The sequence below is a fragment of the Lynx canadensis genome, chromosome D3 (assembly GCF_007474595.2).
Source record: "Lynx canadensis isolate LIC74 chromosome D3, mLynCan4.pri.v2, whole genome shotgun sequence".
NCBI classification, from domain to species: domain Eukaryota; kingdom Metazoa; phylum Chordata; class Mammalia; order Carnivora; family Felidae; genus Lynx; species Lynx canadensis.
In genome coordinates, this window is record NC_044314.2 from 90,894,415 (window position 1) to 90,920,079 (window position 25,665).

The 25,665-nt window shown below is 57.7% G+C and overlaps 1 protein-coding gene across 1 annotated transcript in view; it reads right to left on the reverse strand.

Moving 5' to 3' along the window:
- Positions 1-4,185: 4,185 nt before the first annotated feature.
- TMEM132D (transmembrane protein 132D) overlaps positions 4,186-25,665 on the reverse strand; it is a 557,096-nt gene continuing 535,616 nt past the window's right edge. Inside the window, exons 6-9 of the mRNA XM_030292284.1 lie at positions 13,355-13,560; positions 10,911-11,187; positions 8,527-8,718; positions 4,186-5,811 (exon numbers count right to left, since the gene is read on the reverse strand). Coding sequence (XP_030148144.1) covers positions 4,627-5,811; positions 8,527-8,718; positions 10,911-11,187; positions 13,355-13,560 — 1,860 coding nt within the window. The 3' untranslated portion in view covers positions 4,186-4,626. The remainder of the gene's footprint in view (positions 5,812-8,526; positions 8,719-10,910; positions 11,188-13,354; positions 13,561-25,665) is intronic.

Here is a 25,665-nt window from a genome sequence, read left to right on the forward strand (position 1 = left end):
GCAAGTGTAGCTGCCGGGCCTCTGGCCAGAGGTCACGGTTACGGGTCAAAACGTGTCCTGCCCAATTCACACACTGAAGTCCTAACCCTCGGTGGGAGAGGGGACCTTATTTGGAAATGGGGTCTTTGGGGTTCTTACAGAGGCAATTGGTGAAAATGAGGGCTTACGGAGGGGGGGGGGGCCCTCCGATGCGCCTGGCGTCCTGACCAAAGGGGGATCTGGACACAGACACACACAGTGCGCGGGCAAACACCACGGGAACATGAAGGCGGGAGGGGGTGAGGCCGCTACGAGCCCGGGAATGCCAAAGACGGCCAGCAGAGCAGCAGGTGCTGGAGAGAGGCCTCCCACCCTGCTCGCCCCTGACACAGCTGATCCAGCACTTGCGGCCTCCGGGCGGGGAGACGGGAAGTTTCCGCGGTCCGAGCCCGGGTCCGGGACGACGAAGGCAGCCTAGCAGAGCGAGGCCCCTGACGGCAGTCGGTCGGCCACGTCCCGGGCACCGAGGAGCCGTGAAGCCGCAACCTCCAGGAGGCACGGGTGAGCCCGGTTCCTGTTCCCCGGGGGCCTGGCCTCAGTCGGCAGCTGGGCAGCTTCCTGGCTCCAGGGGGCCCCGCGGGGGCAGAGGTGAGGGCGCAGGCCGGGTGCGAGGGACGGCCGGCGGCAGCTCTTTATTACAAAAGACACCGGCTGAAAAATCATCCCGTCAAGACTTTCACACGGCTTCTTCCTTCCTGAGCTCTGGGCAGAGATCGCGTTACGGGCTGTGGGGTGGTGGCCTCTGGGTTGCGTGTGTGTTAGACAACGACGTCTCTGTTTTCCTGGGAGACCACAGGGCTGTTGTTCTCCGTTTCATAGAGCAATATACTTTCCCCTAATTGTCTTGCGAACACAGCACTCCCCTCAGCCTACATTTGCCTCTCTCACTTTTGCGTAGTCATGAGCAGGGAGAAATATTCCTCTATTATACGGAAAGTTGTGGCCCAAATGGCAACTCTGGGTCAGGGAGACAATCTGGGTGTCCTGCCTGGAGGCGGCAATAGCAAACCCACCGTTTCCAACCAGGGCCAGGTTGGGATGTCAGCCCCATTTCGCCAAAGTGTCCGAATTTTCAAAAGGGGATACGAATCCAGATTTTTAAAAGCGAAATGGCCGAAGCGTCTAGGGTCGGCAACGTCTCCGTCCCGTAACGTGTTTTATCTCCTGTCTGTAACGGAGGACGATCTGAAATGTGTTTCGAGGTCATCTCCCTGCCCCCACTAGATGTAACATCCCGGAGAGCAAGTATGTGATGTTTCCTGTCCCACCTGTCACATTTACTGTTCCATCGCCCAAGCCTGCGGCAGTTTCTAGCACACAGTAGGTGCCCAGTAAATGCCAGTGAGTAACTGGCCCACTGATGCTGTTGCATGAATGCAAGAATTTCACGCGACTTCTTTTTCTGTGGAATGGCCTTGGGGCTGCAGTTGACTATTAGGGGAAAGGAAAAGTCAACCTTTTTCATTCAGCCCAGAGCCACGGTGGGCGTCCCTCAGGAAGCTGACATCTGAATGCACACGTGAGATCCAAAAAAAAGGACAGAGCAATTTTCCCCGCTGCAGCCCAGAGGGAGCCGGGATATACGCTCGCCTGCCACGGCTCTCACTTACCACCATCCGTCAGCAGGCTTTTAGCAGGGAATTGCACGTGTGATTTATCTGAAAATCCTTTCGGGTCCTGAAGGAGAGATACTTAGCACACAGTGCACTTTGTCACCATGTGTCAACATTGTCTCGGTGCACAGACCACATTACACCGTGTAAGAGTGTAATTGGATTGTGCTGGGCCCCTTCAATCTGCATTTTCATTTACCAGAAGCCGCAGCGTTTGGAGAGCCGTCCGCCTTGACGCCAGCCCCGCGGAGGGGGTCAGAGTGTGGAAAGACAAAGGACAGCCATAAAGCCGCTGAATGCAAACTTTATATTTACAGTCAGTAAGTTTATAAACATATATTACATCCTTACGACCTACAATACATTCTGCAGGGAGGCGGATCTGGGAGCGGGCAGCGGCTGCTGTATTAAACGACATCACGCGGGTAAAAATGGAAAGAAATACAAGGAGGCTACAGAGAGCAAAGCCCCGTCATTGAGCGAAAGGGTGACAATTTAATTGTCCAACCAGACAAGGTGAGTAGACTTGGGGACAGGAGCAGGTGGCTTATGGCTGCTGGAATCCCAGTCTTAGAGCAAATGGGGAGCACCTCAGTTGGGGGGGTGCTAAGGTGGGAAGGGTGAGCTGGCAGAAACGACACCCATGATCTAAGGAGAATTCAGTTATATGCACTGGAGAAGGGGTGGGAGAAAGAGAGAGGGGAGGAGGAAGGGGGGAGGAGGTAAAGGAGGCGGGAGGAGAAGGAGGACAAAGGGAGAGGAGGGGAGGAGGAAGAAGAGGAGGGGGATGGAAGGATGGGGAGAAGGGGAGGAGGGGAAGAGGGGTAGGAGGAAGAGGAGGAGGGAGGAGGGAGAGGAAGAAAGGAGAGGAGGAGAGGGCGGAGAGAGGAGGAGAGGGGAGGAGGGAGGGGAGGGAGAGGAGAAGAGGAGGAGGGGTGAGGAGGGAGAGAAGGGGAGAAGGGGAGGAAGGGTGAGGAGGGGGAGGGAGGGGAGGAGGAGGGAGAGGAGGAAGGAGGGAAGGGGGAGAAGGGAAGGAGAGAGAGGAGAAGGGGAGGAGGAGGAGAGGGAGAGAAGGGGAGGAGGGGTGAGGAGGGGGAGGGAGGGGAGGAGGAGGGAGAGGAGGAAGAAGGGAAGGGGAGAAGGGAAGGAGGGAGAGGAGAAGGGAGAGGAGGGGAGGAGGAGAGGGAGAGAAGGGGAGGAGGGGTGAGGAGGGGGAGGGAGGGGAGGAGGAGAGAGAGGAGGGAGAAGGGAAGGGGGAGAAGGGAAGGAGGAGAGGAGAAGGGGAGGAGGAGGAGACAGAAAGGGGGAGGGAGGGGAGGAGGAGGGAGAAGGGAAGGAGGGAGAGGAGAGGGAGAGAAGGGGAGGAGGAGGGAGAGAAGGGGAGGAGGAGAGGGAGAAGGGGAGGAAGGGTGAGGAGGGGGAGGGAAGGGAGGAGGAGGGGTGAGGAGGGAAGGAGGAGGGGGGAGAGAGGGAGGGAGAGACACAGAGGAAGCAGAGAAACAGGGTCAGGGAGACACAGAGACAGGAACTGGAGAGGAGAAGGAAGGCAGAGGGACGGAAAGTGACAGGGAAGACACCCAGAGAGACCCGGCCTCTGTGCCCCAGGCCGCTGGCCCTCTCCCGCCCTCCCCCACCGTGGCGGGAGCTGGAGCTGGGCCGGAAGCCGCTCCCCCCCCACCCCACCCCCGTTCTTAGGCTTCCACGGAAGGGAGGGGGGCATTCTGAGTCCTTCGGATTCAAGCCACAGCAAACCTCTCAGGGCTGAGCAGGGTCTCGTCTGCACCCCACGCGCGGACGCCTTGGTCCCCCACGTGTCCAAGCCCGCGCAGAGGGTGGACGGGCTTCCTGCCCCGGCTCTCCCCGGCCCCACACCCGCAGGGACGCCAGCACGTGTCTCTGTGGCCGCGGAGGGAGGCCGGTGTGGCCGTCGCAGGGCTGTCTGCGAACAGCTCTCCCGTCTTTCCGGAGGAACAGGGGAGCCAGTGTCCCTTGGGGTTGAGTTCACGCGAGAACCACTTGCCGCAGAGACCTGCCTCTTCAAGAAGGACACGTGACGTTCGCCTGGCAGGGCCACTGCAGACTGTCCCCTGGAGCTGACACACCGGCCGTGGGGGAGAAGAAGGACGCCGTGAGCGATGGAAAGGCCCCACTGCCCACGAGTGACCAAACGGCTTTCAGAAAGGTGGCCGGGTGGGGGGGGGGGTGAGTACAGATTCTAACACAGTGAACTCGTCCCCAAAAAGCCTGGTTCTTGGAACCAGCCTGACATTCTACGCCCTGTATCCCGAGCTTACGAAGGAAGGAACCCCCGGACCGCTCCGAGGGTTCTGTTGGTTTCTTCTCCGCATCCAGTTACAGAGACATTTGTGGCCCCTCTGCCCACGCGCTCCCTTTCAGTCCCCGTCAGCAGCGCCCCGGTCTGTCGTTGGGCCGGGCTGGGCTTTGGGAGACAATCCGTCGCGGTGACGCCTCCCAGGAGCTGCCTCGCCCTGGCCTCTGCCCCCGACCCCGCGCACGGCCAGCTGTGCGTCCGGACCCCAGCGACACGCCGCCTCCCAGCGAGGCACACGCTTCCGCGGAGTCTTGGTCGCCTTCCACGGTCTGCACGACCGCACACGGGAGCCACGCGGCTTCACAATCTCCAAAGTGCTGTGATTAAAGACAGAAAGAGGGCCGTGGGCAGAGGGGGGCTGCTTATTCCCAGAACCTTTCGGAAGCTCAGTGATTCAGAACTCGGTTTTTCCTGCAAGTTTTAAAAATCCTGCCATGCACGGCGAGCCTCTCGGCACTGACCAAGACACCGTACGGTGGGACGTGTGCACGGGTCCCGACGTGGGGCCACCCCCAGGCGAGCCGGGGGCATTTTCCAGGGCTCTGAGGACAGGGACGACCTCATCGTGTCCGGTCGCTACGCTCCGTCCCCAAATTAAAGGCTGGGAGTTGAGTGCGAAGCAATGTGTGCAAGTGTCCCGGCTTACACGTCCTCACGTAACCTTCCCGCGTAGCGGTGTGGCTGTCTGCTTTCCCCAGGGTCCAGATCCCCGCAGACCCAGTCTGTGTCCTCACCACTGGTCGGGACGGAGTTCACGGCGGGGCACCCTTCTTTATCCGAGGGGATGGTGGTGAAGGTGGTAAATTTTACCCTTTTCCTTTTTGAGGTCGGGGACGTTGGGGGCTCACTCTTCTGATCCTTCCCATCAGCAATGGTGGGTCCCGAACACTTGAACAGCTGCCCGTTGATGCTTTTCTGGGAGTTTGTGCTCAGGAGATACTTACTCTCCTCGAAATACATGTCCCTGTCAATGGCGGTGATCTGCTCATCTTGGGAGGAGGCGAAGTTAATGTGGTTCTCCAGCAGTTCTGACCGGTGGCTCAACCCAACCCAGTCATGGGAGTGACTCATACCTTCTTGCTCTTTGAAGGGAACCTGTTTGTGCCTGTACTTCAACGCAAAGGCCACACAATTTATCAGGAAGACCAAAATGGCCAGGCAGAAGACACCCAACAGGGCGTACATGCCGATCTCCAAGTCGCTCAGCCCTTTGGATGCCTGTGTGAGGCCGTTCTCGTCCACTTCCCCATTGCTGCTGGGCGGGCCCCCCTGGGTCGGGAAGCTGGTGAAGTCAATGGCGACGGTCTGCAGATGGCGGCCATCGTCTAGGAGGCTTTCTTGGTTCTTCTTTCTCTGCAAGGTTGGCCTCTCTGTCGTGGACCCCCTTCCTTCCATGAGGCCCATGGAGGAACTCCCGTAGTACGGTCCCCCCTGACCCCCCCACTCTTGCAAGGGTTTTTTGGGTCTTCTGTCACTGACATTATTTTCTAGGTGAACTCCTGCCCCCGTGTGTCTGCTGTCACTGGTGTTGGGGTTAGCATCACTTTGGCCAAATTTAACTCTGACGTTGGCCGTTCCCACAGCCAGCACACTCTTCCGCTTGGACTTCTGGCACGATTCGCTAATAACCATTTCGACCTTGATCAGAGGACCCTGTCCCTCAGTTTCAGCGGCGATGATCGGCCACTTGACTTTGGGGTCTTGGTGGATGGAGACCACTTTCTCGTCCAGGGACGTGGTCATCAAGGAGAAGTCCTTCCCATCGTAGATATCCAAGGGGGTGACGGAGCCATCGCTGAACTGGACCCAGCAACTGATGGCTGCCTCCTGTCGAATAAAATAAACCAATCAACATGGCCCCAAAGCTCACCGAACACCAAGTCTTTGTAAAGTAGACATTCTGTGGCCAGGATAACACGACCAGAACAAAGGAAAACCTTTTACGCAGCGCAGAAATAAGAGACAAGACGCACGGGAGGTCACGGAAGAAAACCAATTCTTAGGAAGACGCAAAACCGACAGCAAACAACCACCAGACTGAAATGACAGTGAACCCGGGCCCGTAACAAACACTCCAGAATAAGATCCTCTTTTTCCCTCTGGGGTGTGGAAAAAAAGACGGGGTTTTGAGGCAGGGCGAGATCTACGTCTGCGCAAACATAGATTGCACGTCAAAGGAGATTACTGGTTAGTGGGATCATTTGCAAGTGTTACACGTTTACGCGGAAAATATTTATTGTGTTACTTTTTAAGTTGCTTTAATACCGAGTCTCTGCTCATGACTCACAACACAGATGAAAGCCCCTGATGTGGACAGGGGCACACAGAGGAGTGTGGGCTTTGGTCCCGCCTCACCTGGGTCTACAGGACCAGGTTTATACGCGTTTCCGGACCCAGCGTGGGCTTGGGACACCAGGAGTCAAACCAGCCAGGGAGATAAAGCCAGCGCTATCTGGCTTTTCTTTCTCTGCCAGCCACTCCCCCCTCAACCAGCTGGGGAGATGGGGAGGCCAAAGGGCGTCCAAGGCCAAGGTCTGCACACATCTCAGTCTCTTGCCTTTTTACTTTGTTGCTTTAGACCAACTTTCCTTGGGACTAGGTGCACCAGGCAGACGAAATCACCTCCGATTTAATGGGAGTGGAGACGTCACCGTGCTTGACAGAGAACTGGTGGGCCCGTTGCCACCTGCCTCCCCCAGATGTCGGAGAACCTGCCCCACCCCAAGCCCGGAAGGATTACTAGCCTGGACAGGCATGTGATTCTGTACACCCAGCCCGGGCGGACTGGACCAGGGATGAGGCGCACATCTCAGCAGCTCCCAGCCAACGGGCATCTCTCTCTATCTGTCAAACTTGAAATAAGACAGACAGGACTGACGCCTTAGCTGTGGGAGGATGTGTGGGGGGCTCACAAAAATCTGGGGGATGAAGCCCCCCTCGGAGCAACCGCAATGGAGCAGGGCTAAGCAAGCGTTTGGGGACAGCGCTTATCTCCAGGAAAAGAAAAAGAGACAGACCAAAAGGAGGTGTGGCCCCCGAGAGACCGCAGACACTCTTCCTCCTCTGAGCTCCTACAGCCGGGGTCCGTGAGAGCCCCCAATCCTGGTAAGAAACCCCTTGTTTTCTTAAGCTCGCCTGAGTGGATTTCACCTTCTCGCAAGCCAAGGGCCCCCGAGCGTGACAAAAGCCAGTTTCGCACGGGGGCTGTTCAGTCTCTGGAAGCAGGAAGGAAGGCTCCTCCAACGTGGCTCGTGGCTTCAGCTCCTTGGGCTCAGCCACTAGACTCTACTACTGGTCGGCATCGGCTTAGCCCAGCTGCTAGGTGCCAAACGCTACCAAGACGGTGCAGGAGCCCCCGGACGGGACTCTGATTCGCCGGGTTCTTCCGACCTGCCACGAAATCAGAGCAGGAAGTTCAAACGCTCCTGGGCTTCTAGCAACTGAAATGTCAGAGCCAGGTACAGGCAGGGACTAAAGGGCCATCCAAGCCACGCACGCAGGGAGCAAACCCAGGGTCCCCTGTTGAGCTCTGCCTGCTGGGAACGGATTAGCTCTTTGGCCTAATTCTAACTCTATCTTACCGCTTCCTTAACGCCTAGCTGGTGGTCACCTGATTTTATCTCCCCACGAAGACGGAAAGCGGCCTCGGGGTATCTCTCCTTTGTGACCTGCACCTTGCTTCCTGCGGGGCATCCCGCCCCGAGAAAAAGGTTGGTCTTTGGCGACCATTCACATCCGCTACGGGAATCACGCCCTTCCCAGGGTTTTATAACCCAGACCGCTGCACGCACAGGCCACAGCGAAGGGGCCGAGTGACGCCTGCCGAGGAACACCCGGTGAGCGGTACAGGCGGGGGGGGGGGGACGCGAAGGCTCCGTGTGTCCTGGGACAAGCCTGGCTCGGCTCGGAGCACGGGTACAGCCTCGGCGGCTCCGCGGGTGTGGGTGCCGGGGGAGGGGGCTCCCGTCCAGTAGGGAAGCTGCCAGGAACACCCCTGCGTGGGCTGGCGGCCTCCCCGCAGCCCCGTGGGAGGACAGTCCTGCTTCACGAGGCACGGGGCGAATCAACGGCCGGAGACCACGGCTCTGTTGCTCCGCAAGGCTCACTGGCGCCTCCGTGTTCCCCCTAAAAAAGAATGCTTGCCCCCTCTAACGAGGGAGGAGCACATCCAACCTTTGCAGATGGCCTATCTGCAGCACCCTTCGTTTGGAAACCGCGCCATCAACACGCAAACACATACACCGCACGATACACATCGCACACGTACACACACAGCGCCCCGTTGGAGCACGCGGGTTGCGAATGCGGCTGACATCCCCACGAGGTCCTTCTGCCCTGAGCTGAACTATAAACCTGGGGAAGGGAACCTCCGTCGCCCCAGACCTGCCGCCCCGTCTTCCTTGCGGGGACTCGGCAGCAGGCCGCGGGCACCTCCCAGAGGCACTGCTACCCCAGTGCTGGCCGAGGGGCAGCCACGCCTGATGGGCGACCCGCCTGCCGCGTGCCCCCACCTGCTGTGTGGCCCCAGCCCCGCCTCCACACCTGTCTGGGCCTCTGAAGCAGGTCCTGAGCCACCGCAGTGGCAAAGACGGCTCTGTTGCTCCCTGGGCTGAGCTGCAGGGAGAGTGACAGCCCGGTCACCAGCTGGACCCCGAGGTCTGTGATGGTCACCTTCTCATCCAGCACGGAGATGGTCTTTTCCGCCAAGATGGCGTCCGACAGAGGTGACAGGATCTGAAAGGCAGAACCAACACAGAAGGAAAGGCTTTCTGTGGTCGCAGGAACTCCTGCACTGGCGTCAATGATGCGCGGAGAGACAGACGGATGAGCCAGAATGACAGAAACGGGTCTTTCCCACGGATGTCTTCTTCCGAAAGACGTAGCTCTCTTGTGAAAACACGATGCACTTTTAAGCGTTTATTTATTTTCGAGAGAGAGAGAGAGACACAGAGCACAGATCTGAAGCAGCTCCAGGCTCCGGGCCGTCAGCACAGAGCCCGACGCGGGGCTCGAATTCGCACAACGTGAGATCTTGACCGGAGCCGAAGTCGGACGCTCAGCCGACTGAGCCCCCCAGGCGCCCCTCCCAGCCCTCTTTAACCTGCTCTCCTGACACGTTTCTCGGTGCCTGTTGTTACTGATATTTATGAAGACATGTGTCACCGTGGCAGCTCTTCCCAGGACCCCCACATGCCACCTTCCGTCTCTGGGTCCGGTTAGGACAATTTGAATGGCAGTCAGCATGACCTAAGAGTCCTCAGACAAAGCGGACAAGCGGACTTATAACTCAGGAGGACTCGGTGGGAGTAGGTAAGAGGGTCTCAGCAGCAGCTGTCCCACCAGGAAAGACTCTCCAGGTTTAACACGTGGGAAGCTGGCCCGTTTCCCCCTCCGTAACGCCTGATTCGCGAGCACAATGCTGTTCCCCTTGTGCCCACGCTACCATGTAGGGGAGTGATTAATGCCCCGTGTGTGTATCCGGTTTCCAGGCATTAATTTAGCCTGTTGTAGACAGATTCCAGGAATTTAGATCTTTGGTTTAGATCTTTCAATTAAACGCCAACCGTGGAGGTTTCGAGCTCTTGTCTGCGGGGCAGATGTATTTTGTTTCACATAAATAAAACTTTAAAACGGAATTAATGGCCACCCTTAAGACAATCAGAGGATTTACTACAAAAAGATTTCTCGCTTTTCTGGAAAGGCTGCAACATCTGGCCGTACGAGACTCGAGTTTTCGTCGGCAGCTTTAGGATATGAGCAGCAGCCCGGCCCTCACCACTGTCCGCACCGACCCCTACGGTGTTCCCAGCGCTTGGGGGCCTGAGTCAGTAGCTGTCTTTCAGCTCACGCCCGGCCTGCTTTGCTCACAGTTACTTTCTCAGGTCTTAGAGGTCACTGGAGCATGTGACCCCTGGGTCACCTCAAACCCATTTATTTTCTTCCTTGAGTAAAATGATCTCTTTTAAATACCAGCCGATTTTCCAGAACGGACATGCTTTAAATCTTGCACAATCCAATACTTCCCTGACAACAATCCAATACTTCCCTGACAAGGCCTCCTTGTACACAGCTGTGTCAGAAACCCCACTGAATGGCTAAGAGCGGGATCGGGGGCAGCCACGGAGGAACCATGCTTGTTCTCAGACCAGAGGTAGACAACTAGCCCCAAGGGCCCGCCCGGAACAGCGTCCTGAGGAGTGTTTATTTCAAAACTCCATGTTGCAGGAATACCTGGGGTGCTCAGTCAGTTGAGCTTCTGACCCTTGATTTCAGCTCAGGTCGTGATCTCAAGGTTCGCGGGATCAAGCCCCGCATCCGGCTCTGCGCTGACAGCGTGGAGCCTGCTTGGGATTCTCTCTCTCCCTCTCTCTCTGCCTCTTCCCTCTCTCTGCCAACCCCCTTGTTGTACCCTGGTCCTCTCCCATTCATTCCCAGCTACGGGTGCTCCCGACACTGTGGGGGCGACATAACTTTGTTCCTCTCCTCAGCACATTTCTGACACGCCCCACTTTTCGTCCAGCCTGGGGTGGGACCTCACACGGCCGGGCATCACGGCGGATGGAGAGCTGTTCCACGCGACGATGGGCAGCGAGAAGCCGCTGGCCATGCCCACGGTTCCCGTGAGGCTAGCTCGGGCCAAGAGCCTTCTCCCCAGGATGGTAACACCCGCCATGGCGTAGACGGACAGCGTATTCGGCTTTCAAACAAGACCCGACCAGAGGAGCTGTCCAGGGTCTGCCAAATAAATGCAGGCAACACGCGAGGAATCTCGAGATTCCGGTCACGTCATTGCACCGCTTGCATTATTTGGGGGACGATTTCTTTCACTCTAGAAATAGGTGTTGTCCTGAGCAACGACCGACCGTTCTCGTCTGGCCAGAGAAGAGGCAGGGATACAGAGGGCCCCTGCCTGGCGCGCTGCTTACCTGAATGGTGGTCATGCCGAGCTCCTGGCCAATCAGGACTTGGCCCCCTTGCAGCCTGGCGATGCGGGGTTCTTCCACCTGCGTGAAGTCATTCACCAGCTCCGTGATGTCCACCTGCCAGTCTGAGCCCAGCAGGTGGACCAGGTGCCCCCCACGGTCCGCCGCCTCGGCCACAAACTGCGTCAAGACCCGCACCATGGCGTGCTGGTATTGGAGAGTGCACCCACGGCCCCCTCTCCTCTCGTCCTCCTCCTCTTCCTCGCTGTCCCGGGCCGGCCTGTCAAAGGGTCAGCTCAGGTTAACAGGTCCTGATCTGGGCCGACGGCAGGGGCTGCAAGGGGGAGTGGGCAGCGAGCCCAGCCCGGTGGGTACACAGGTGACACTCAAATGTATGAGTCCTGACAGTCAGAAGGGGCTGTGGTGTGGTCAGCAGAGATCCCAAGGTCCCCGGGAGCCCCACCTCCAGGAACGTGCTTGGTGGAACCCCTCCCTTGAGTGTGAGCTGGAACTGGGAACCTTCCTCCAGTGCAAGACCACAGCCAATGGTAGGGGAAGTCGCTTCCAAGATTAGGGTCTGAAAGACTGTGACACGTATCCTTTCCTCGGTTCCTCTCTCGCTTGCTCTCCTGAAGCAAGCTACGGGGTCGTGAGCCACCCTATGGAGCTGGCCACATGCCAGGACAATGAGTGAGGAGCCGGGGCCCTCCGTTCCACGGCCCGGGCCGGCCGGCAGCCACGTACGTGGGCTTGGATGCAGAGCCTTCCCCACACGAGCTCCAGCTGACCAGACAGCCTGTGGGAGACCCAGCTCAGCCACGCCTGGACAGCCGATCCGGAGAAAGGGTGAGATCATACGTGTTTCCTTTCGGCCACTAAGTTTGGGGATAGGTCGTCAAGCTTGGGCATAGGCCACTAAGTTTGGGGATACGTCATTAAGTTGTGCAGTGATGGGTAACTCCTATGACAGGGCTGGGGACGGTGGGAATGGCCCTAAAACCAGCACCGCAAGGAGGTCAGTGTTGAGCTCAAAGCAAGGTCACATGGCAGTAAGTGTAGAAAGGGCCGCCATGGTTCAGCTTGGGGACAGATGTTAGCTGCTCCCCTCGTGTCTGACGCCTTCTACCCAGCCCATCCTTTCTGGCACGTCGTGGTCTCTATCTGAGCGACAGCCCCGTTCTGTTGTCAGAGCTGAGCAGGACAGCCGTGACACTCTGCGTCTTGATGTACCGAGATCAGACTCGGCCCGTCCTCGGGGGAGTCCTGGCACCCACCTGCCCTCGCGGGCTCAGTCACCCCTCCTAAGGCCGCCCTGCCACCTCCACATCAGAGACCCCGGCCACCAAGGAGAGGATCACTGCCGAACCCATCTTCCAACCACATGTGGGACCCACGGCCTGCAAGCTTCCCGCTCACCCAGCAGCACAAAGACTAACAGGGATGGAGCTCCAAGGGCAGGGGTGTAAACAGAGGTCACCCCTCAGACCAGTGCCAGTCTCCTCCCCCGCTGAGCACACAGACACCAGGAGAGCTTCCTCCTCCTCTAATTCCGCGCATGCTCATTTTTGACTTTCTGTAGGTCGCCGGCATGCGAGTCCTCAGGCACGGGTTTCTCCGAGGCGACAAAGTGCCTGAACAAAGAGCCTGACCTCTTGCAACTCTCTTGGTATCTGGTGCCCGGTGCAGACAGAGGGGACCTGTCACTGGGGCACCTGGGGGGCTCGGCTGGTTACGTATCTGACTCTTGATTTGAGCTCAGGTCATGATCTCACGGTTGTGGGATCGTCTGTGCTGAGTGCGGAGCCTGCTTGGGATTCTCTCTCCCTCTCTCTCTGCTCCTCCCCACTCCCCCCCCCAAATAAATAAACTAAAGAAAAAAAAGAAGACCTATCACCCTATCAGGCACCATCAGCACAAAGGGCCAGGCACGCAGGTCACAGGCTCTGACTTCATCTCCCCAGGACCAAGCAATCTGAGAGCTTCTGGGCTGGGGGCACGGAGAGGTTGCCCAGGTCCAGCCAGAATGTATTCCCAGGTCTTCTCCTTCTGGGATCAGCCCATTGGTTCAGGCAGGGTTGACCTCTTCCTCCAGGGGACTGTGGATGAGGCCTCACCAGGCAGTGTATTCCGTGTCCTCGCCACGGTGACTGGATCAGGGACAGGCACACAGCCCAAGGGAGGGTAGCCTAACCCCAGGACTTCTGCTGGAGCCACTGGGGAGGAGAAGGACGCACCTTCTGTGGGTGGAGCGCAAGTCTGGAGCCTCACGTAAAAAGAATACGGGGCCAACACATAGCAAACCAGGCTGAGAGGTAGGGAGAGATTCCACCCGTAAGGGATCCCCGGGTCCACTCAGGCCTGAAATTAGCTACCCTGCAAATTTCCATTTTTAGCCGAAGCCTGTTTGGCGTGGGTCTCTAATATGGAGTCCTGACTAACACGCCCACCGTTTGTTGGAGACGATGGGCACCCTCCAGCCCTTGATCTGGTTGAGCTCGGTGTCCGAGACCTCGATCTGCAGCGGGAGCCGGGGCACCCACACCGTCATCTCCAGAGGGCTGCTCAGGTGCTGGTAGGTGAAGTTCACCACCACGTTCACCTTGCCTTTCATTTCTTTCCCGTTGACAAAGACGTAGTCACAGCGGTCCGACACCTGCGAAGAGGAGAGAGGGGTGGGAGGCATGTGAGTTCTCACGGTATCCCCATCGCCAAAGGAACAGCGGAGAAGGCGGAGGAGGCGGGGGAGGTGCCCTCACTCTCTGAGGAATAAGCCATACTGGTTCGTACACAGGTGCCAACGCAGGTGCCCTGCTGCCTCTGTCCCGCTGCACCTCTTTTGACAGGTGGCCATTGGGTGTCGGGAGCCGTGCCCTCAGTTACCCGGGTGCCGCGTGCTGCCCACCCTCCTCTTGGCCTGCTGGCCCCCCGCTTTGCCTGGTGAAAGGACCCGCTGTGCACACAGCCACCACCCCGAGCACCTCCTGGGGTCAGGCGGAGGCTAGGTTTCGCTGAAACTGATCCCCTGGGTTCCGTCATGCACCAAATTAACGGGTTTAGTGAGCTGGGCAGGGCGAGGAAGACACACGAAGGCGGCGGAGATCATGAGCAGGTATCTGGGAAGATCCTAATTCTTGAGAACACAAAATGAGCCGCGAGTGCAATTGGGGCCTGCAGTGGGGGCCAGAGGTCTTGGTTATAAACTCGGATCTTTCCTTTATGCCCAACGTAGGGGACCCCCTCCCCCCACCTCATGCTAACGGCTTTCTAGTGATGGAAACTGTGCGAAGGAAGTAAACTAAAGATCAGGGAGGAGTGACCCACGGCCTTGCAGGCTTCACCCTGGGGGAGAGTTTGGGAGGGTGGGGGGATCACGTAGTGTATAATGGGATCTCACAGGGGAAGGGGCTGGTGGTAAGTGAAAGGGGTTTCCAGGGGCATCTGGGGGGCTCAGTCGGGCAAGCATTCTCGGCTCAGGTCATGACCTCATGGTTCGTGAGCTCGAGGCCTGCGTCGGGCTCTGCGCTGACAGTGTGGAGCCTGCTTGGGATTCTCTCTCTCTCCCTCTCTCTCTGCCCTTCCCGTGCTCCCACTCTCTTTCTCTCAAAAGAAAGAAATAAACTTAAAAACACATATATTGGGTTTCTGGAGCCTATGTGCTGGGGACTTAGGGGGTATGACACCTGCCGGGGGTACTGACGCTCATAATCTCATGGCTTGGGGCCTATGGTACCGCCGGGCCTTACCTGTTGCCATTCTCGCATGGGGAGGGGCCTCCAGCCTGGGGGTGTCAGGGATACTTTGGGGAGTGCCCGTGAGTGAGCTTGGGTTGCAAGTCCAGGGGCTTCCCCCTTGCTGGCTCTCCCCGTCCCTGGTGGCTTCTAAGTGCCCTCCAGCCCGTCCAGAGTAAGCAGAAGAGGGGGTGTAAAAACACCCTAGAGAGAGGGAGGGAGAGGGAGACAGAGGACAGGGAGGGGGATTCACGTGGCAGACGTAATTCAGTTTAGGATTCTGAGATGAGATTATCCCGGCTTTGGGGTAGGCTGCAAATGCGATCGGTGTCCTTATAAGGAGAAACAGAGGAGGATTTGGCACAGAGACCAGGAGGCCATGTGTAGCTGAGGCCGACGCAGCAGGGACTGGCCACGTGTGCCTGGGCACCGGCTGCCCCGAGCCCCAGGAGCACGCAGGAGCAGATCCTGCCCTGGTGGGGACATGATTCAGGCTTCTGGCCTCCAGAGTCGTGAGGACAGCACGCCTGTCGTAAGACAGCCAGCTTGTGGTCATTGGTCAGAGCGTCCATGGGAAACTAACTCGCACCTGCGCATGCTTCCCCGGCTCTGACCTTCCCCCCCCCCCCCAAACAGGCCTTACTTCTGGGGCTTTTCTCACTGAGCCTCCCGCACGAGGCGCTGGCCCACCCTCGTCTCCAGGGAGCCTGACCCGCGGCTGGGCCGACCCTGACTTGGGAAGACCCCGGGCTCATCCCTCCACGGCCCGCCTGGTCCCAGAGGAACGTGCCTCTCCGGTCCTTGGGCCCCTCTTCTCTCCCTCGCCCTGGCCATCGCCAGATGAACGGTCCAGGTGGGCGGACAAGACCCGCCCGTTGCCTCTGAGCCACCCCGGCACGGTGCTGAAGGTTTGAGGGGACGCTCTGGTGAGACCCGAGACCCTCCTTCGGAGTCGGCTTCCAGCCCGCGGCACCGGGCCACCGTGAGGACGTAGTCAACTCCGACTCCCGCTATGCACCGTCCATCACCTCTGTGAATTTAATGCCATTCCTCTTTGCTGTTTGAATGCCGTATGAATTCAATCTTATTTAAATATCACCAACATTCATGGTAAAATTTATGTCCTTCTTGATACTTTTTCTCTTCCCTTTTATCCCCCCAAGAGCTAGAGGGAAGGATGTTAAAATTCTGTCCACCCCCACCCCCAGATTTGGCAACAAATAAACAGCCTACAGGGATATTTTGCATCCAATTCTCAAGCTACGTGTTACCTTTTTTCAGATTAGTCTTTACCGTGCACGAAAATGATACCATTGATCATCGCGGTAACAAGAAAAGCAGCTAATGTTTACTGAGCGTTTGCTACACGCAAGGCGCCCGTGTGGAGTATCTAATACCTCATTCCACGTAATCCGCAAAATAAGTCTGTTGGGGAGGTGCTATTACCCCATGTTCCAGGTGAGAAACTGAGGCACAGGGTGCCGCAGCCACGAGGGACGTGTTACACTGGGCTAACTGATCAGAAGAGAACTTTACCCAGTTTACGTTGCTGGAAGGCAGCCCACCTCACTCACGTCTGTTGGTGCAAAGCCGACAGGCTTCTGCCAAGGGACAAGCAAGTTTCCAACGAACACACGGAGGAGGAGAGGCGCTCGGTGTGCAGAGGGAGCGGGCCCTGTTAGGGGCTCACCTGCGGTCCCCCCAAGTCCTCTGTGAAGCCCTGCCTCCCAGGACCCCAGACTGCGACCGTATTTGCAGACGGGACCTTGGAAGAGGGGATGATGTTAAAATGCAGCCTTTGGGGGAGACAGGAAGGCACACAAGGGACCCAGAGGCGCTCAGACCAAGTGCGGACACGGTGAGAAGGCGGCCGGAGTAACCAGCCCTGTGGGAACCCTGACCTTGTACTTCCAGCCCCAGAATTGTAGGAAAAGCGTGCTGGGATCTGCATCCGGGCCGTCCCGGCCCCCTTCTCCCTGGTGCCATGCGGTGTGACCGTGGAGCTGTCTGGGGAGGGGACCCCGAGACAGAAGGTCTACCAGGCAGTGGTACCTGTGGAGGACGCGGGAAGGGGCACAAGAAGGGCGGGGGCTCTCAGGTCAGATGCAGACCGGCTGCACCGAGGGGGCGGGCCAAGGCCAGCTGCCCAGGAGGGGAGGGCCGTGCGGGAGAAAGCGGCCAGGCCCTCGTGTCCCCGTCTTCGTGGTCAGCACGGCCCAGCTCGGAACTGAGGGACCCGCGGAGCCAAGCGCCAGAGGACGTCGGCAGAGCAGAGACCCCTTTCTGGAGCTGCGTCCGAGTGGCCCGTATTTATGACACCGAAGTCGGAAATTCTAGCATCTTCAGAATGCTCCATGCGCGACGGCCTATTCTCCCCTCTGAAGCCCTGACTTTAAGTTCCCTGGGAAGCTCTGTCATTTTAATTTTTTTTAATGTTTTTTTTTTTTTTAATTTTTTTTTTCAACATTTATTTATTTTTGGGACAGAGAGAGACAGAGCATGAACGGGGGAGGGGCAGAGAGAGAGGGAGACACAGAATCGGAAGCAGGCTCCAGGCTCTGAGCCATCAGCCCAGAGCCCGACGCGGGGCTCGAACTCACGGACCGCGAGATCGTGACCTGGCTGAAGTCGGACGCTTAACCGACTGCGCCACCCAGGCGCCCCTTTTTTTATGTTTTATATTTATTTTTGAGACAAGAGAGAGAGAGAGAGAGACAGAGCATGAATAGGGGAGGGGCAGAGAGAGAGGGAGACACAGAATCCGAAGCAGGCTCCAGGCTCTGAGCTGTCAGCACAGAGCCCGACGCGGGGCTGGAACTCATGGACCGTGAGATCATGACCTGAGCGGAAGTCGGACGCTCAACCCACTGAGCCACCCAGGTGCCCCAGCTCTGTTCTTTTAAAACCCAAACGAAACACGCTTACACAAGCCCACGCGCCCACCTGCTGTGTTTCCCGGGTCAGAAGGAATAACGCGCTCGGCGAACGCTGCCTTGTCTTTGTTCTGAAAGCCGCCGGCGCGTGGCCCCTGCCGCAGGATCACGGTCGTCTCCTGTCCTGCCCCACGCGGCGGGCCGGCAGGAGCCACGCACACCGAGACCCTCCCACATCCCTTCTGGCTCGGCTGCAGAGACAGCTCCCTGTTAACCACGCGCAGACGCACAGACGCGGAGGGAAAACCGGTATCTTCGGGAAGAGCACCCTTAGCTGAAGGGACCGACTCCTCTCCTGCCGGCAGCTGTTGGACTGCGTTCCCCTGGTGCGAAGCCTTCCCTCAAATAACTGCTCACGGTCCTCGGAAACAGGAAGCCCCTCGGGGACGCTACAGCGTGCGCGTCTCTTTCTTCCGTCTCTCTCGCGTCACACGACGCTCCTGACACGGAAGGAGGAGCTAAGGTGAGGACCAAGCCGACGCCCGCTTCCTTCGGGGCCCGAGCGTCGTTTTCTCTTCGCGCTCCCTGGAGCTCGTGCAGGCCAAGGCCAAGGTCTTGGGAGCACAGAGCCTGTGTCCCCTGCCACGTGCAGAGCAGCGGCTCCGGAGCCCCGCAGAGTGGGTTCTGCTCCGTGGAAAACGCCACGCGGGAGACGCGGCTGTGGGTGCGTGCTACATCAAACGCGGAGGCAGGCAGTCACCGTCTGGGAGCCCCGGCCGCCCCGCCAGCCTCTGGGGCGCGACCCCGCAGAGCACAGGTCTGATGTGCTGGCCCACGGCTCTAGACCGGACATCTCATCCTTGGCCCTGGCTCCTGCTGGGTCCCCGGGGGGCGCTCGGTGACCGGGACGCCCGCACTCCTGTCGTCCGGGTCCCCGCGCCGCCAAGGGAGGACAGGGACGGACGGACGGGAGGACCGTCATGTGCTCTCGGCGTGCAGGCAGGTGAAAACCAACGAGTGGGCACTGTCCTCACGGGGACCCGGGGGGGGGGGGGCGGCGGCCAGACAGCCCTCCTGCTTTGTGGCAGGGAAAGGAAGACGAAGACGCTTCTGGGAGCTGCACAGACAACACGTTCCTCTGACCCACGGCGAGAACACGCTTTCTATTAATGGCTCTCCTCTCCTCATCAATCCCCATCCGACCTCCTGTCCGTGGGGCTGTGATCAGCATTCGGCAACCGCAAAGCGATCCGTCTCCACACAGGTCATGCCTGCCCTCTTCTGTGCTGGTAGCGCCACCGATCGCGGGGAGTGGCCCGGGCGGCTCCTGTGCCAGGATGTCCTGCTGGTGGAGGGTGCCCAAGGCCCGAGCCAGCTCACTGCTGCCCTGCCAGCTGTCCTTCAGAAAGAAGGAGTGGGCATCCTTCCTCCAGGCTGAGGCATCCGAGCGAATGGCACCCCTCTGCCGGAGTCCTGCAGTGCACAACCTGTCCCACCACACACGGCGGTTCTGGAAGACGGCTCCTGACTTCGTAACACTGGAAAACGACCTTAAATCATGACACCACCGGCCCCGTTGCCAAATGCCTCATGGCCTCTTCCTGCTCAATTCCTTTCCTGGCGATGAGCCCTCCCTCCCATGCTCCGTGTGCTGGGCGTCCCCTCCACCATCGTTCTGGTGGCTGCAAAGCACGGGGTGTTCCGGGACTTCTGTCTGAGACTTTCCCAGTCAGTGTTTACTGGCAGGTGGCACCGCCCGCTCTTGCTCTTGAGGCCATCTGTGCACCTGCCCCAGCCTCCCTCCTTCCACCGAGGCACCTTCTGCAAGTGACTGAACAGGAGGGTCCCTTCGTCGTCCAGGCGCCTGCGACGCTTTCCCCACTCGGAGGGGCAGAAACCCCACTAACACCCCACAGACGGCAGCCGGACAGGGAGGGGCAGAGCAGGAGCGCGGACCTGGCCACAGCGTACCCGCCAGGTGTCCCTCCCGGAGACGCAGGACCAAATGACAGTCGCTCCACACACCGGGAGCAGGTCCCAGCACGTAGGAGGGAGGACGGTACACTTAGGTGAAATCACGGAAACGTTGCTCAGCACCCACAAAATCTACAAGCCACTGGCGGTGCCCTTCTGTGTTTGCCCATCGGGGAGACGGTTATTTCTAAAGTCCCGAGTCTGGCCGAAATCCACATGGCTGCAGGAGGTACCCATCCCCCGGCTGTCTCTCCCAAGCAAACCCCATCAGCTCTCCGAGGGCCGTATTCCTGCGCCCAGGCCCCAGCCTCGACCCCGTGGCACCGAGGAAGCTCACTGCGAGCTACTTTTCCCGGATTCTGGGAGGTCGGCCTGAGCCAAGCTGTGTCTCCTATTTCCCGGCCTGGTTTCTGGGCGGCACCTCAGGGTTCGGGGAGAGGGCTCGGATCCGACACCTTTGGAGGCCTGCTCGACTCAGCCGTGGCCCCGCAGGGAGAAGGGAGGCCACAGGGCTCGGATGCATTGTCCCGGGAGGCCACGGCCCCACTCAGGGGCCGGGGAGGCTGAGCCACCGGGGTCGCCCAAACTCTTCTGTCCCCTCTGCCGTCCGGGGAGCCCTCTCTGGCCATCACCTCTGCTCACTCTCTAACGCGGCGTTTCCCAAACTCCCGCAGTGGTCCGCCTCCCCACGGAACAACTGTCAGAGTCAGACGTCGCCTCTGGTTTTAATATTTCGATCAAAATGTTTGACCTGCTTTTCCAGCACGTTGTTGTGACACACTTTAAACATACGGGAAAATCCGCATCGTACAACCAACACCCATACACCTGCCGCCTATCTTCTACAGTGGACGTTTTCTGTGTTTGCTTCAGCAACAGATCTCTCCGCGTTTCAAGCCTCCGTCCCTCTGCTTTTAGGATTCCCTCCAAAGGAAGCTGCAAACATCAGTATCTTTAATGCTAAATGCTTCAACTTGGGGCACTTCCTGCCTCTCTGATTTATCCCTTGCAGGTGCTCCCCTCGCATGATCGCCTGCGTGCCCAGATCTGCCCGCTCCCAAAGATGCACACGGCCCTTGAACGTGCCCCATGTGCTGGGATCTGAGAGCTCGGCGGAGGCAGGGAAACGGCACACTCCATCAGCACTCCTACCCTCCCCCGTCCACCACTGAGAAAACTCACCAGTGGTGCGTCCATCCTCTGGCAATAAAGCCCTTTGGTCCCTATTAACCCCAGAGTGGACTGAGCCATCCTGAAGTCTTTGTTTTCTTTTCAATTTTGCATTCTCTACTTTTTCTCTTCGGTCACAGAATATAACATAGACGCAGCAGAACATTAAACACGTACGGCTGCACGAGAATTATAAAGCAAGCACAGACCAGCAAGTCAGTGCCGTGGTAACACCCTCCCTCTCTGTCTTATCGGAGGTGCCTAAGTCAGCAGAGGTGCTGGCAGGGAAGGGGCGGGAGGGCCGTGCTGGGCCTGCTTCCCCTGTCCGCACAGACCGCCCAGCCCGACCTGGCCCGTGACTCTCCTTGTGAATCACCCAGGCGCTTGCTGACCACACGGCTCTGCGGGCCACACGCACCACATGGGTGCAGGAAGGAGCCAGGAGTGCTCTACACTGACGTGGAGGGAGCACCAGGGCGGATCCCCAAGTGAGGGAGCACCAGGGCGGATCCCCAAGTGAAAACGGTCGGGCAAAAGCACTCGGCGTCCATGGCAAAGGCCAAACACGCCCTCAATGCTGACATTCTTCTCGGCTCTTGGCTGTCACTGCCTCTGTGTCTCAGTGCCCCCTGCATCCTTAGGACACCGGCACCGCCCCACTGCAGAGCAAGGAAGGGGTGTACGTGCCCTGGAAGGAGGCCGTGAGGACCCGGACAACAGAGAAGCACACGGAATAGGGAAGGTCAGAGCATATATGTATATACGTCCTCCAGAGGGACATAGAAAAAGGCAACGGAACCCATAGAAGCAGGGGAGGAAGAGGCAGGGTCGCGACCCATCCTCGGGGAGCACGTGGGCAGCAGACAGCCGCCTGCTGCCATGACAGGTCACTCCCGGGGCGGGAGCCAGGTGGGGACACTAAGACCCGCCACGCAGGACACGTGGACGCATGGGCCGCCAACCTGCGGCCCGGCTCCGTGGTGGCCTGGCTTCTCCCCCTGCTGGTTCTGTTTCCCCCTTTCCCCGCACAGCGGCTGGCCCCCCTCAGAGGCGGTGGCCCCTGATTCCAGCCCAGCACCTGCTCCTGGAGAGCCCGCCTGGTCCACTTAGCCCGGCCGCTGTACCCAATCGCCAAGACGCGGAGACTGTCAGCAGCAAGGGTTCATGTCTCACATTTGCGGAGGCTGGACGTCCAGGGTCAAGGCGCTGGCAGGTCCGAGGTCTGACGGAGCCCGCGTCCTGGCTCGTAGACGCGGTCTCCTCGCTGTGCCCTCCAGTGCTGGGAGGGTGGCACAGCTCTCTGGAGTCTCCTTTATGAGGACATTGATCCCGTTCGTGACCAGCTAACCCCCAAAGACCCTACCTCTCAATGCCATCACCTTGGGCATCAGGTTTCAACACATGAATTTGGAGGGGCTTGGGCGTTCGGTCCACAGCACCATCTATGGCAGGACCTTAGTGTGTCCCTTCCTCCAGGCAGCCCTCGGTTTGCACTGTGCTGGTGAAACAGGTACAGGTCGGGGTGGGGGGGTGCTCAACACATGGTCACAGACCGACGACAGGGTCCTGGAGCAGGAAATCCCACTAACGGAACGCTACACAAATGAGAACTGCCCACCTACCATTATTCTTTAAACCCAGGTGAATATAGCACCAAGAAGAAACCTCAAAACTGCTGATCTCCAGGACCGTCTGCAGACCTTCTACAGGGGGCTGAATCGTGTTCCCCAAATGCTTGTCTACCTAGACCTCAGAATGTGACCTTATTTGGAAATAGGGTCTTTCTAGACATAGTTAGTTAAGATTCGGTCATACTGGGGTCAGGTGTACGCTGGGTCCGGTGAGCAAATCCTTGTAAGAGACAGACGAGGAGAGACACAGGCATCCAGGGAAGAAGCCACGAGATGATAAAGACAGAGGCTGGAAGGAGGCGGCCACTGGCAAGAAGCTGGACGAGGGGAGGAAATGCCGTACCCCAGAGCCTCCGGAGTGGGCACAGCCCTGCGGGCTCCCTGGCCGTGGGATCCTGGCCTCCAGGACTGAGATAGAAGGGAAGTCTGTTGCGGAAAGCCACCAGCTCGCAGTCATTATTACGGAAGCCCCGGGAAACTAACCTGTCCACTGAGTGGGACTCCTGAGCGAGGCCAGTGAATCTGCACCCTGACAGACAATTCTCATTTCTGATTCTCTTTCACCCTGTGAGCTGAGAGCCTGAGCCCAGAGAAGGGCTGACCCAAGGGGCTTCTTACAAAGGTGAGACCCACCCGTAGGTTCTGAAAGGTGTGGGTTTCCATTGCATCTTCCAAAGTGGATGAGCACTGATGACAGAGTCCTCCCTCCCTGTCAGCTCCTCAACAGAAGCCCAGCTTTCCCAGCTGCTCTGGACTGCAGGACTGTCCGATTAGTAGCATTCGATGTTGCGCGGTAACCCTCAATGGGTCAACGTGAATGCTCACACGGGCATTTCAAACACAACCGTGCAGCGTGGGTCGACTCAGCATTACCTACTCAACGTGCTCCCTCACACCTGCAGAAGTGGTGTCACTGGTGGCCTCGGGACCTGGGCCAACAGTCCAGGGGCGCCACGATAGGACCTTTGCTCAGTGGGAGCGGTGGTGGCGGGGTGGCAATGTCATGACCAGAAATGTCTGCTACTCCTCTGCTTCCTCCCTCCCTCCCTCCTCCTTCCTCCCCTTATTATTTAAAAATTCATTTTATGGGGAACCTGGGTGGCTCATTCAGTGAAGCATCTGACCCTGGATTTTGGCTCAGGTCATGACCTCACGGTTCATGACTTGGAGCCCCATGTCAGGCTCTGTGCTGACAGTGCAGAGCCTGCTTAGGACTCTCTCTCCCTCTCTCTCTGCCCCTCCCCTGCTCTCTCTCAAAATAAGTGAACTTAAAAAAGTGCATGGGGCATTCTTTTACAAAATGCAGACTTATCATATCACTACCGCGTTATTCTTGGGACGCCATTTTAAAAACTCATCCATGGTTTTCCATTGCTTTGGGGTAATACAGGAGATTCTCACTGTGCCCCACAAGGTCTGACGTAGCCTGGCCCCTGCTGGGTTCCTGGGTCCCGTCCAGCACACGTCCTCCTCGGCATATCACAAGGTGAAAGAAACGTCAGTCTGAAAAGGAGCCATACCATGCGACACTCTGGCAAAGGCGCAACTATGGACACGGTAAAAAGATTAGCAGACAGACCAGGAGTCAGGAAGGAGGGAGGGATGAACAGTAAAGCACATGTTCTCTTTGGGGCCAAGGAGCCATTCTGTATGATGCTGAAACGGTGGCCACGTGTCATTATGCATCAGCGAAGACTCCCCAAACTCACAGCCAAGAGGGAACCCTAAGGCAAACAATAAGCCGTCATCTCTAATAAAGCGTGAATATTCGTTCAAAAAATCCCCAACACGTACATAACGTTTACTACGTTGCACGCACTCTTCTAAGCGCTTTCCGTTTTTTATTGAATCTCTGTAACAAGCCAGTGAGGCACGTATAATTACCGTGACTGGTTTACGAGAGAGGCACAGAGCCAGAGATGATGGCCCAGGTCTGAACTGGCGGCAGCCCACGCGGGGCACCATCTCGCCGTCTCTAACTCAGTAAACCCCAGCGAGCCCCTGTGACAATCTGATCTCGACTCGACTGCAATGAAAAGAAATACTGACATCAATGAACACGTCTCCTTTTAATGATTCTTTAAAATTCATAAAGCTTGGTCGTGTGTTATGAATGTTTCATGCCGGCTTTTCAAGTCGGAATACCTCATTGGAGATTTTCTTTCCAATTGGTAATTTTTTTGGCATCACAATGGAAAGTGGATACTGGCTCATGGTCTAAAAGTTAAACAGAACAGAAAAGAGAAAGAAGCATGCGCCTGCGAGTCATATGTCCCACCCACACCCGCCAGGTTCCCTGTCCTTCACCCTGAAAGTGATCGTCGTCCATACAGACTCTTGTGAAGCCCTTCTGAGTCTCCGTGTGTCTATGCATTTAAGTATGTACTTTATTATTGGTTTCTAAAATCATGGTGGCCAGTATTCTACCTTCTTTGTTTGTTTGTTTCTCCCTTTAAAAATGTAGCTTGTAGAGAGTCCTAAATCCTTCTTGGTAATATTCAAAAAGTCTGTGAATCAAAGTCATGCTTTTGAAGATGATGGTTGAGTGGCAAAGGGACGCCCCATTTTCCTTTAAACACAGGTGACGGAAATCAGCACGGTGGTCTTCTGAATTATCGGGAACGTCTGCGCGGGGGCCTGGCCAGCCGCTCCGGGGTGCATCATGACGCAGCAACGCTTAGCGCCCAGGATGCACCTGCCCTCCAGCCTCTGTGCCCCCCCACCCCTGGGGCCAGCAAGGTGTCCCTCTCATCTCTGCCCTGCTGGACCCTGGGACGACGAACACAGGAAATATCTAGTTGGAAGCGTATGTGTTCTCTGGTAACTGTGACATATAGTAGTGATCAACCTGAGGGCCTTAAAATTCTGAGTTAAAAAGCAACATCAAAATGGGTCCCTGGGTGCCCGGTGGCTCAGTCAGTTGAGCATCCGACTTCGGCTCAGGTCATGATCTCACGGTTTGTGAGTTCAAGCCCCCACGTCGGGCTCTGTGCTGACGGCTCAGAGCCTGGAGCTTGTGGGGCCGTAGAGGAGGGTGAACTGAAATGGCCAGTAGACCAGCTCGAGGACACGAGACACAGCAATGGTGTTACTTGACCGGACTTTGTATAAAGGAACGTAGCTGCCACATCTGCAATGAGGCGCCACCCTGGAGTCTGAGGAAGGTCACTTGGACCAGCGGGGCTAAGTGCTCCTCGACGCGGCACTGGAGAGAGCCACGGACTGGACATGTGAAGTGAAAGGAATCCGTTCATTCAACAAATGTTTTATGAGCACCTTTGTGTCCTCAACACTGGAGATAAAGCAGTGAATCACACAGATACAGTTTCCTGATTTCAAGAAGTTGATGGTGTCGTCGGGGGCAAAGACATAAATCCCGCCG